Below are 14,307 nucleotides of genomic sequence, written 5' to 3'. Positions count from 1 at the left end.
CCCACTGTCCCTATCTACTATCTAGAGAAGCCACAGCCAGTAAACTAATGAACAATGGAAATGAACACTTTAACAAACTGTTTACACCAAGTAAAACTGATGGGTTGTGCGAGGAAAATACTTAGGATAATATTAGAACAGGGAAAGAACAAACATGTATAATAAGAAAATTTGTTGCAAAGGTTCTGAAGTTATGGAAAAATGTCAGCTCTATTCAAAAGCCATATATACAGTAAGGGCAAAGATAGAACTGTAAACCATGGGGAAGACAGTTAACAGCCAAGTGTTTCCAATTCAAGATTTGTTACTAGAACTGACACAGAAGATAATGATGTGGAATCATTTGATGAAATTATTTTTATTGAATTTTTTTTAATTCTTTAGGTAAACTGAACTTTGATATTAAATATTTATATTAATTTTACTAAAATATGAATTTTCTGTGTGTTATTTCTACAAATGTATATTTGCCCTTTCTTTGTTTGAATGTCCGGTTTTTGTTAAGAGCATCTAGCAATTGTGCTGTCGTTGCTATTTGTTAGTGACAACTGAGTTGCTTTTATTTCATACAACTAGAAACTCACAAAAGGTTTGCAGCCAGTTAGTATCTTTATTACAACAGCACATCTTTAAATACAGGATTTCTATAATAATAAAATAATTCTAATTACAGACGCCGAAATCTACAAGTTAATTTGTCTTTGGTCTAACATCATTTAAGCCCATATTAAGAACAGTGTGTATTCTATAGAGAGATGATTTAACCCTAACTAGTTTGTATACGTTTCTTGCGTTAGTTTAGTTATAATGTTAAGTATGGTGAAGTTTACTTCTAAGTAAATAACCTCATAATGGTATTCTACGACGTAACGTGAGATCTTTCTAAACACGGATAAATATTTAATATGTTGTTGTACAAAATGTTTCATTAAATATATTCAGATTTTCTTTTTGTTTACCTTCGTTGAAATGAAGTGTGCGAGAATTTTCAAGAAAGGCTAAAAGTATTAGAGTATTATTTCTTGGCACTTGTGTATAATGTTTAAATAATAATTAACACACAACGTTGAAATAGTTACACAATTAAAAACATATTAAGGTAAATATATGACGACTAGAAAGTTGATTCTATGTAATTCGGCGACCCGGCATGGCTAAGCGTGTTAAGGCGTGCGACTCGTAATCCGTTTCTTGTTTATACTTTTTTTACGTAGGGAACTGGATTTCGATACCCGTTGTGTATCTTTGTTCTTAACTTCAAACAATCTTTAGTTATGTAGGTCCTATGACTTATGTAACAATAACAGATACTAACTTTTATTAAAATGTTTTTAATCGTGTTTCTATTATAACGTTGTGTGTTATTTATTATTTTAATAAAAAGTATTTTTGTAACAGTTTAATTTTATTTATAGTAGAACAATGATAAACTCTGGCCTCTTTTGTAAGACTAAACAAACTTTTCTCTTTATTTTATGTTACTCCTGACAACAAATGTAATGTTCCGCAGTTTTATCATTATTATTATTTGGTAAACATATCAATTCAACGTAACAACAATAGCAAATTAATTTACTTCTTCAATAAACGTTCACTTCAATTACAGTAGATTGTAAGCCTAAGTTCATAAACACTTTTCAACATACACTTCAAAACTAATGAAAACCCAACTTCAGATACAATGTTTCAATGTGAATTGTGAAGACGTGCGCCTAAATTTCTTCACAAAGTTGATCGATCGATAACAAATTCACCAAAGTTTATGAATAGCAGACTAAACTCGATAGCTTTCACTAAACATTTAATGACACTGAACAGATTTACTCACTTGAAATTTCGATGAAGAATCTTTGACTTCACAGAATGATTAGTTTATTTATAAATAATATATCCTCGTCACTCGAGCCAAAACATTCACGGCATTTTAAACATTACTTCATTTTCGTCATTATTAGCAGTTTCCTCTAGCAATAAACTTGATAAAAACAATGACAATATTGCTTATGACTGTGAAGAACAGTATGTCGTTATTTTTCTAATTACACTATTTAAACAACGGTACTGCCTTTAACGTTTATATTACTTCAGTTGTTAACGTTTAACAATACATTGTTGTTCTACAGTCTGTATGACATTACATAACAATAAAAATTGATAACAAGTTTAATCAACTGTATATTTTGTGTGTTGTCAATGAAGTTATTTTTGTTCAATACGAGAATTCTAAAGGTCGAATTAAAATTGTTATTATGAATACTATTGTGATGTAATATCATACAAACTACCTGTTTAAATCTATACACCACAACAATACCATTATAAGTTTTATTTACAATAATCTCTTTGTTTGTTTGTTTGGAATTAGGCACAAAGCTACACAATGGGTTATCTGTACTCTGTCCATCACGGATATCGAAACCCGGTTTCTAGTGGTATGAGCACGCATTCATGCCGCTGTGCCACTAGGGACATTCAGTGCTTTAACTCAGATGTTTACTATAGAGTTTATAAGTTCAAGTTAGAAATAATTCATAAAATTAAAGAAGCGAAAAGCTTCCTAGAGTCTGTAAAAACAAGAAAATAATATAAATATATTAATCAGAGACGACTGATGGCTACAAGGTGATCAATAACTAGTGCTTATATAGGGATAAATATCTCTACCTAATCCAGAAAATTGTACTCCAAACTGGATATGAACCAAGCTTATCAACAATTAATCGCCGAAGAGAATTCTCGCAAACAGTTAACTAACAACACACCAGGGGATTTACTTTGTCAGTATGATTACAGTTTGGTGTAGCCAGTGCTCTCTACTCCAGCAGTTTTTCATAATAAGATTCAGCAGATACTAAGGAATCTTGAACTATCTTATTTTACCTTGACGATATTCTCGTTATGGAACAAGCACGTGATCAGCATCTACAACGTCTCGAGTCTGTTTTCAGACGCCCTACAGCACTATGGCGTTCGCCTTAAGCCCGGAAAGTGTCAGATTATGCAATCCAATGTTGAATACCTGGGATACGTGATCAATGCCGAAAGTCTACATCCAACCAGTGAAAAATAAAAGCCATTAATAATGCTCAACAACCAACATGTATAACAGAACATAGATATTTTCTTAGAATGGTCCAATACTATTCAAGATTTTTGTCAAATTTATTGGCTCATAGACATCGAACAAGTTTTTGTAAAAAAAAAAAAAAAAAAACGTTGAGTATGAACAGCAGAACGTAATAATAAATTTAATTTTGTCAAGAAACACATGGCATTAGTGTTAACACACTATAACATCGAATTTCCCATACGTTTGGGATGTGACGCTAGTCTAGTGCCCACAGAATAGCAGTTATTTCACATATAAAAACGCCCAATAGAAGCAAATGACCGATCGCATTTGCTTTTTTCTTTCAGTTCTAGGGAGAAAATTGCACAGTTAGAGAACGAGATTCTCTCGTTAGTATATGGATGTAAAAGGTTTCACAAATACCTACATGGGTACCACTGAATATAGTCACTAATCAACAGACATTGATCAATTTTCAGAGACCTAAAAGAGGAATACCTTCAATTTCTGCTGCGTGACTACTGAGATAGGCTCTAATCCTGCCATTTCACAAACATAAAATCGAGTATCAATAATCTCCAAACCAATGTGTGTTTTCTGATAGCAAAGCCACATCGGGCAATCTGCTGAGCCCACCGAGGGGAATCGAACCCCTGCTTTTAGCGTTGTAAATCCGAAGACATACCGCTGTACTAGCGGAGGACGTTCTGCAAACCAACGTAATGATGGTTTTCTTTTCTGACTTCTATATGAAAAACCTGCATCATCAGATAAAATGAGTATTTATCACTTTTATAACATAGATAATTTACCTGCATCATCCAAAGAAATCAGAAATGCTACAAATAAAGATAAGAGTTCTATCAAAAGTGCTCGACTACGCTCTGAATGGTTGGTCACAACAACTCGACACTCCTGAGTTACGACCATATTTCAATTGAAAGCTGAAATTATCTGCACAGCAAGGCTGTTTGTTGTGGGAACTTTTAAGTTATTATTCCAACTATGCAGGGAGAACAACTGTTACACGAGATATACGACGAACATCCAGGTATGTTTCGACTGAAGGCCTTAACCAGGTGTTACTATTGGTGGCCTGGTCTGGATAAGGATATTGAGGACACTGTCCATGCATGCATTGGTATCTGCGGCTGTACAAAAGATGCCAGCCACAGCTCCTGTGCACTTCGAATGGTGGTCTATGAAGGTTTAGCAACGAATCCACATTAACTACGCAGAATTTGAAAAAAAAAAAAAAGAACGAATTTCCTTATATTAGTGAATTCACATTCAAAATGGCCACAATTTTTAACTTTTGTCTTCTACAACATACAATCATAAAATTATGTGGTTTATACTCATTTTATGTATTGCCCCAGGAAATTGTGATGAATAATGGTCTGCAGTTCATTTGTGTAGAGTTCGCCACATTTCTACAAATTAATGGAATCCAAAACAAACTCATCTCTCTTTATCATGCAGTCTCAAATGGTACAGCATGGAAAATAGTGCAAATGTTGAAGCAAGGATTGAGATCCTACCCACATTTAAGCGATCTGCCATTATAGCAGAAGTTAGCAAATATATTGTTTGCCTATCATTGTGCATTTCACATACGGACAGGTGTGAGTCCTGCAAAATTTTTCTTAAAGTCCACATTAAACGCGAGATTCGATGTAATTCGACTCAGCGCGGTGAAACACGCCGACAATAACTAGCAGACTGGAAGAGGACGAGCACGCACTTTTATGTTACGTCAAAAAGTTCTGGTGAATAACTACCATGCTCATCAACAGAAGTGAAGTCCTACAGTTATTGTTCAACAATGAGGGCCAATGGGCTATGTGGTACATGTAGAAGAAAATATTAGACATGTTCACGTGTTTCAGATTGTTCCCCATAATGAAGAGGGCCGTACTCTGGATACACACGAATCTACATGGGATTCTGTGATTACCCATACTCTGGTTATTACACCGGAGTTTGATGCAAATACATCTAGATTACCATCCTCTGTTAAACCAGAAGTTATTTCACTGCAAACTTCTTCATCAGTGTCTTCACCTACTACTATAAGAAAAAATAAATAACAAATAAAAACATTCATTTTTTTGGGATAAAGCAGGACAGTTTAAAATTAGTTGTGATGTGCATTGACTCTTAACAGAACAATACTAAATAGACGTAGCAACAAAGATAGAATGACAACAATCACATGAAAACTGAATTAATTGATATCAGTATATCATTTTTAGTTATGCTGAATTTAAATTTACTTTAATCTTTTTAATATTCATAATTTTTTTTTATTTTTCAGCAGTCTGGAATAGATAGAACAAGCCGTGATCTTGTGAAGGAAACATAAACCAGAAAATGTTAAGAGCCAAGAAAAGCACAGAAGCAGGATAGAAGATCGGAAAACTAAAAACATCACACGTTGATTACAAGTTCAAAGTGTTCACTGTGGATCCAGATCCAGTAGTGATATGAATCAACAGAGCACCAATACTAGTGCATCAGATGAAGCCACCGAAGTCCAAACTGAAGAAGCAAAAAAATAACAGATGTTGGAATTGGATTACAGGAGTCAGACAATGACCTTGGTTTATGGCCCAATAAGCTAGACCAAAATATGCGGTTTTTTGTTAGGCAGGGGAAGCTCAGATTATCGTCACTATGATAAAGACGTCAAAGAGTCATCTGTAAAGGAAGTGGGCAAAAAATGCCATGGCACAAAATCATTATTTAGCCATACACATTCATTATTGAGAGAAAAGAGTCATCTTACATGGCTGTGTTACGCAAAAACTACTGGCAGAGTTTACTTTTTTGTCTACAAGCTAATGTCAAATTTAGATGGTGTGTTAACAAATGGTTTCAACGATTGAATGCATTCCATGAATTGTACTGAATCACATGACAGATCAGATCAGCATGGAAAAGTTATCACTAATATAAACATTCAAAAGTCTGTAGGTAGTCAAATTAATGTGTCTTGTGAAATAATGTGAAACTTAATGCACCTACTGGTGGTAAGTGCTGCTGCATTGTGTGGATATTTTAAAGTTTATTTGTAAACGAGAACTGGCTCTCCATGGTACAGATAAAATTATCGGTTTTTTGCATAACGATAACTACATTTTCATTCTGGAGCTTTTACGTATTTTTTATAACAGCTTCTTGGTGCCACATACCAGTAAGCATGCAAACAGAGGAGTAAACACATACCTAGTTATCATATTTCATTTGTAAAGAACGTATTCAATTGATGACCGACAAAGTTTTATCTACAGTCATAAATGAAGCACTTTTTATTTCTGTAGATTATAAACTTGACATATCTCATACCAGCCAACTGAGTTGTACTATCCACTATGTCTTGTCAACATTAACTTTTGTATAAACTGAATGATATTTGAAATTCATTTCTATGCTCAGTCACATAGACAAGGAAATAGCTGAGATTATTCTGAATTTTCTCCAAGAGATGATAATACCCATTACAGACTGCCGTGGCCAGCCATATGACAATGCAAGTAATATGTCTGGCGAGCATCATGGTACACAAAACTATATAAAAGGTACATTTTCTTACGCTTAGTATGTACACTGCATGGACCATTCTCTGAAGGAAACAATGAAAATCTTTATGCTGGAGGAGTTATCAGCAGATGATAACAAAACAGTTGAAACCAGGGCTTAAACAACTGGTCTTGTGTTAAAGAGTGTGGTCACACTGACTATAAGGATGAACTAGACACGGAAGAGGATGCTCAGCTGTTACCTAGAGATAGCTTTAGAGTGAGCACCTTTCTTTTCATCATCGAGAAAGTCTGTGCTGCACTGAAGCAACATCTTGGAGCATACGACGTTCTTCAAGAAAGGTCTGGATGTCTATCACACGAGTTCAATCCACAAACATAAAAGCTCAGAGGACTCAAAGCTAATCTTGTCAAACGCTATCCACATGACCTGAAGAAAAGCCACGAGTCAGAAACTGTGCATTTCGAAGCTATGCTGAACTCAGTTCTTGCAGCAACAGCTAAGGAATCATCAACTACACAAATTTAGAGATTACTGAACTCAAAATGTTCTTGTTTATTCATGCTAATGGCTGGATCGAAACCTTTTCAAACGTCAAAATAACCCTATGTCTGTATCTCTGCACGTTGGTCAAAAACTGTACTGGAGAGTGCTAACAGAGAACTACATTCAAAGCACGATACGACAGGACCGATTATGGTCTTTAATACTTCTGAGTGTGGAACGTGACACTTTCTAAAAATTTGACTTTAGTGACTTCATTAAATACTTTTCAATGTGAAAAGTTCGAAAACGCCCATTCTTACATCCGTAACACCACATGTTTACGTATGATTTGTGTGAAACAAATAAAATATGACTTTTATTGATAATTAAAAATGTGAAACGTGATTTTTGTATAAAAACGAATACAATTACATTTTGTTTTGAGTTAAAATATGCAGATTCTTAAATTATTTTAATTTTTTTATCGCTAGACTGAAAAGTAGGCGCTAGGTGCAACCATAAAAAATCACAACAAAATATGTTGTATAGGACCCGAGGCCTCAGCTGCCCCACAATCCCATACGGCCAGGAGCCCCCACATACACTAAATGTGTCCCTGCCAACTGCTCAGGTGGTTTCTGATACATTTTCTGCCCTTGTAGTAATACCAAAGAGCCGATACCATTACGACAGAGAAAAGCTGATCACAGTCAGGACCAATAGTTAAGAAAATGTTTTGTTTGTTTTGAATTTCGCACAATGCTACACAATGATTTTCTACGCTAGTCGTCCCTAATTTAGCAATAAAAGACTACAGTAAAGGCAGAGAGTCATCACCACTCACCGCCAACTCTGGGCTACTCTTTTACCAACGAATAGTCACATTGTATCGTCCCCACGACTGATAGGGTAAGCATGTTTGGTCTGACCGCTATTCGAACCCGCGACCCTCAGAATGAGAGTTGAGCATTTTTACCCTCTGGCCATGTCGGGCCGGTTAAGAATATAAACTTTGATTAACATTTCTTCTTGTTTTATTAAGAAGAGGAAAGATGTTCTATTTGTTAAGAAGGAACTATGTATTCTAATGTAGGAATCCGAATGTAAATTGGTTCTGTTATATAAATACCTGTTAATCTAATAAACGTAAGATTAAAACACAGCAGTGTGCTGTACAGTACATAACAATTAATATGTCAGCTCAGTTCTAGAAAAGTTATTCAATATCAAAAGTGAGGTAATGTGTTTACTGATCTTAGCTAAATAGCTTAGACAAGCATATCACTAGTCTTGAAATTTCGATTAAAATGTCGTTTTTGGAATTAAACCTGCACTAAGTTTGGAGTTTATATTGGTAAGTTTATTTGAAAAGTTAAGCTACAAGTAAAATGTAATTGTAGCAAACGTTTAATGAAGAATAAAATTCATTCATTATTGTTACGTTGATTAGATTTTGGAGTACATTTAACCATATTGCAATACACTGTACTGTACTTCATATAATTTTACTAACTACTAGCTTTTAACAAGAGAAAATGTATTCACTTTACATAATTTTTATTAATAGTTTCAATAAAAGGCCTCTTTAGCAGTAACGTATCAGAGACAAAAGATAAAAATGAAATGCTATTTTAGAGACGTTTGATTTTGAATCAAAATGGATAAATTAAAAGGAATGTGGAGGTAAAAAACATCTACAGTTAACAAGGTTTTTATCATAACTTTTACACTTAAATTTTAGTTTCAAACAACAACAAATTAAATGTTTATGGTTTAAACACCGAAAGTTGTTAGTGTTCGAAAGAAGTAGCCCTTAAATTTGTGAATGAAAAAAATCACGTAAACTGCAAATGTTTTTCCTCGTTTCTCTTAATTTAGTATATTAACCCTATTTTAAAAGTCCATAGCGGTATGGACAAATTATGAAGAATTTAGACTTTTATCACAACATCTAAATGTATAAGAAGCAACTAACATAAAATACCCATGTTCCATTGCGGGATCCTCATAATTTACAGAGGCCTTAATTTACCAATAAGTCTTCTTTATAAGCCTCGCGTTTCTTTTACATAGAAACTCCAAGGAAAGAAAAGGTCTGCATCCGGAAATAAACCCCGTTAGGACACCATTTGTAGTACCTTTAATGTTGCCCATAGGGCCCAAAAATGGACAAGGTACACAAAGTTCGACGCAATATTCAGGTTCAATGACCTACAAATCAGTTCTTGGATGTTCTGACACCTAGATGACCTTCTGGGTGCATTCTAGCCTTAAAGACTAAAAGTCAGGACAACCACGAGCAGTTTAGGTTCGATAGCCAAAGTGGTTCTGTTTGCCCTACTAGCTCCAAAATCGTAGGAAAGGTTCGCAGATAAATACATTTGGAAACATGAATTGACATAGGATACGTCTCTTGCTGACTCAACGGTAAGCCTAAGGATTTCAAACGTTAAAAATTGAATTTTGGTAATCACGGTTGACATAGAACAGATAGTCTATCACGCTTAATATCCAAAAAAATATTAAAGAGTGCACCGAGTTTTGTTTGTCAAAAATAATCTCTAAACAAAATTTTAAATATTACATGAATTTATTTCTTAGCTTTGAACATCAACAGCTGAGTTTTGACAATGATACGTTGAGAATGAGTTCTACAAAAAAATGTACTTTTCACCTGATCCTGCCTTATGACCATTAACTTAAAAGTATTAAACAGTCATATATGTGATGCTCCCAACGAGAGGGAAAAATCCCGTTTTCAAAGGGCCCCTCCCAATCTTCCGTTTAAAATAAAAATGCGTGCCTGTGCGATTATTATCTCTTCCCCTTTGTATATAACCCTTATTTTACCCTATATATCCTTATGAATTTTCTACTTCTCCATCATATGTAATGCTCACAATAATCAACAAACATCACAGCAATTAGTGATTACATTACTGCAAAATGTGTCATCAATCACGAGCACATCTTATGCCAATATAATCGATTTGCTTTTCAACTAAATGAGGTGATGATAAGACGAGACACTTATGAGATAGATTACATTGTGATATGTAGGTTGACTTGATAGGTGATAGATGTTATTATATTGCGATACGTAGGTTGACTTGATATGTGATAGATGCTATTGCATTGTGATTATATTGTGATATGTAAGTTGACTTGATATGTAATAGATGTTATTACATTGTGATACGTAGGTTGACTTCATATGAGATACATGTTATTATATTGTGCCTTGTGATAATGTTATTATATTGTTGCCTTGTGATAATGTTATTATACTGTGTAATGTATGTTGACTTGATATGTGATAGATGTTATATTGTGATATGTATGTTTACATGCAATAGATGTTATTATATTGTGATATGTATGTTGACATGCGATAGATGTTATTATATTGTGATATGTATGTTGACATGCGATAGATGTTATTATATTGTGATATATATGTTGACATGCGATAGATGTTATTATATTGTGATATGTATGTTGACATGTGATAGATGTTATTATATTGTGATATGTATGTTGACATGCGATAGATGTTATTATATTGTGATATGTATGTTGACATGCGATAGATGTTATTATATTGTGATATGTATGTTGACATGCAATAGATGTTATTATATTGTGATATGTATGTTGACATGTGATAGATGTTATTATATTGTGATATGTATGTTGACATGCAATAGATGTAATTATATTGTGATATGTATGTTGACATGCAATAGATGTAATTATATTGTGATATGTATGTTGACATGTGATAGATGAAAATACATTTCATGCACTTTGTTTCTTTGTTTATATAAAAACAAAAGAAAAGAAACATCATTGAAGCAATACATGACTTAAGACTTTCTGAGATAACAGCAAAGTATACACAAACACCTCTAAATTATGGCATTTTGTGCCAAAAACATAACGATACAATGTTTACTTCCGCAAAGATGAAACGGGATTTTTCCAGAATGTCTATTGCTGTATGAACTTGAAAGAATATTTTGTTCAGAATGTTTATTTCTCCTGCATGAAGTTCAAACAAGATTTCGCTTAGTTTTTATTTCTGCTGAGTAAACTTAAAAGAGATATTGTAATGAAATGTTCATCGGTTGGTGAGGATGTAAAACAGGAGTTTTGTCACGTTGGATAATGTACTTCATATTAAAGTTGGAAGGTAATGAGTGATTTAATAAAATAATACATTATCTTAACGTCTGTAAATAGTTAATTACATTACACCTTTTTAAAACATCATTACCACACACTCTGTAGGGTTTGCCATTTACTCGTGTTGATGAAAAGAAGAGAAATTCACAATTAATTGTTTTTGAATTTCGCACAAAGCTGCACGAGGGCTATCTGCGCTAGCCGTCCCTAATTTAGTAGTGTAAGACTAGAGGGAAGGCAACTAACCATCACCACCCACCGCCAACTCTTGGGCTACTCTTCTACCAACGAATAGTGGGAATGAACGTCACATTATAACGCCCCAACGGCTGAAAGGGCGAACATGTTTGGTGCGATGGGGATGCGAACCCGCGACCCTCAGATTACGAGTCGCACGCCTTAACACACTTGGCGATGCCAGGCCAATTCACAATTAAATAATTTATTAGATAATTCGATAAAGTTAATACTGCGTTGTCAAAAACCAGGTGCACAACAAAAGGCCTCACAAACTATTATTCAAAAATAACATATTTTTTAAATTCGTTTTCCTTTTAAGAGTTTATAAAGTTTTACACTTTATTTAATTTGTAGCATATAAACACTAATCAAATTTGTTGTGTTTTTCTTCGTGCAATGGGCTATCCGCATTCTGTCCACCGAAGGGAAACAAACTGTTTTCTATGCGCTGTCGGTCTGTAAACTTAACTGCTGACCTACCGAGGCCATGTAGCAGTGTATCGTTAACTATATGCATCCTTGGGTTAAATAATTCTCGGAAATTTCTGAAGACTAGAAAAAAAAAATTAAATACGAATAGTTTCAATAGCAATAGCAAACAGTACATAATTCAGTTTGTCCAAGACAACTTTATTATTACTATCTTCCGTTACCAGAATTCAAATTATCTTTTTAAAAGTTTAAGTTTATTTCCTTGTGTCTACTGAAGAAACGAAATTTTATTTGCAAATTTCGTAGGTAATCCAAACTGTAAACATTGTTTTGCTTAGTTTATATGTCCTAAAACATACTGCACTTTAACTTTATTTCGGGCATTCGCAAAAAACATGTACTAGGGCTGTCCGCACTACTCGTTCGTATATTTGAAGTGATAGGCTAACGAGGAAGCAGTTAATTGTCAGCACACACCACAAATATTTTAGGCTAACCAATTTAATAGCGAAATTTTATCTTCATGCTTGTAACACATTTATAGCCCCAAAGTGTAGAGCACAGTAATTTTTTTTTTTTTGCGGCAAAAACCATGTGTCCTTTTCAAGAAAAGCCCAGTCCCTAACAATAAATAATCTATGTTTTTTTAATTTTTCGATATGACGACACTAAGAGTTTGGATTTAAATATACATATCAAACATGCTATGACAACTTCATCACAAAAATTAACGCATATAGCCAGTTGCAGTTTTTCCCGACAAATTAACCTAGTTTCTACTGTTTGTTCCTGATGATGATCCACCTATTGAAAGTGCACGGGTTATTAAAAGGTTATTTATTTATGTGTTTATTAATTGGCTTAGCTTGTTTTCTGAACATCATGAATGAGGCAATTGCATACTACACACTAAGGAGATTGAAGTCGTGTTTGATATAGCGACACCATGAGAATTATGTAAGGATCACCAATGAGAACCTGCTTTAGCAAACAAAATGTATGGTATATCTGTTAGATAATGTACCAACTTCTAAAAGTTAAATTTAATTTCTAGAATACTTAAGTACTGCCAGTGCTGCACCAGCAGCTGCATCGTTTCCTGAACCATATATCACAGGCAGATCGAACTGTTTTTCTACTTCTTTCTGCAACACAACGTTCTTACTCAGAGCCGTGCCACTTCCCACAATCCTTTGAATACCTGCTTCGTGTAACTTTTCTGGTGGCATCATAGAACGGATATTGGCCACAAGTCCTTTGCACAATGCTCGAGAAACATTCCCTATTGTAAGACATAAAGGATCAATATTAGTCACAGAAGCTCGTTGGTCCGGTAGATGGCGCTCTCCGTAGATTGTTGGTATTATGGTTAGATTTGATTCGGAGGCCTCTTCTTGAGCAGTCATTAGAATTTTCTCCCAGATTTTTTGTTCAGGCACCCCCAGACCTATGTTTAAAGAAAGAAATGCTGGTGAGAAGAAACATTTTAAATACAAACTAGATGGTTAATAAATTATTTCCCTCTGTAAATGCAAACAATATGGTGCATTTAAGTTTCTTACATATTTATAAATACCTAATTCATGTGTCCATTGTTGAAGCATTCGGACAAAAGCAGCAAAAACATTTCCACCATTCAGTGATGCTGCCACAGCCAAATAACGACCATTGAAGTATGGAAAATACTCGATAGATGACATCGGTTCACTGATCGATGGCGTAAAACCTTCCGGCATGATAAAGGATAACTGAGCTGATGTGCTAATGTTCAAAACTAAAGAGTAAGATAACAAAAAACAACAACTTGTATATGGAAATAAAAAAAAAACAAGGCACCTAAATTATCACTTTTCTCCTAAATATAAGGATTACACATGTTTAGGAATGTTACATATACTTAATTTCATTTCATGTAAAATAAAACAAAATTAGAAGGAAAGCTGTTTTAAAAACAGCAAATCAAGGCAAACAAAAATCAAAAACGCTGCATCAATCAAAAGAGTCCCCAGGGTACCGGATAAAAATGTGGGATATAAAATGTACCCTATGTTTAAGAGGTGAGTAAAGGTACATTTTAAATCCCACATTATAGCCTGTACCTTGGAGATACGTTTGATTGGTGCAACGTCTTTTTATTTTTGTTAGAGCTTGTTTTTGTTTATAACAATATATATATTCTCGTAACAAAATAACTTGCAAAATTTCGCCCATATACATATTCAAAGTGTAGTTTAATACAATATTACTGTAAAGTCTTTTGTTAGTATCTCTGAATATCTATTTATTATACTGAAATTATAAATATTCCTAATCTTAATGATATAAATTGATGAAGATACCTTTCAGATTTA

General features: G+C 34.0%; 1 protein-coding gene across 1 annotated transcript in view; it reads right to left on the bottom strand.

Moving 5' to 3' along the window:
* Positions 1–590: 590 nt before the first annotated feature.
* The window catches only part of LOC143237281 (sedoheptulokinase-like), a 42,088-nt gene continuing 28,371 nt past the window's right edge, over positions 591–14,307 (bottom strand). Inside the window, exons 3-4 of the mRNA XM_076476353.1 lie at positions 13,533–13,730; positions 591–13,403 (exon numbers count right to left, since the gene is read on the bottom strand). Coding sequence (XP_076332468.1) covers positions 13,000–13,403; positions 13,533–13,730 — 602 coding nt within the window. The 3' untranslated portion in view covers positions 591–12,999. The remainder of the gene's footprint in view (positions 13,404–13,532; positions 13,731–14,307) is intronic.

This window comes from Tachypleus tridentatus, chromosome 13 (assembly GCF_004210375.1).
Source record: "Tachypleus tridentatus isolate NWPU-2018 chromosome 13, ASM421037v1, whole genome shotgun sequence".
NCBI classification, from domain to species: Eukaryota; Metazoa; Arthropoda; class Merostomata; order Xiphosura; family Limulidae; genus Tachypleus; species Tachypleus tridentatus.
This window is presented reverse-complemented; position numbering and strand designations above follow the sequence as displayed.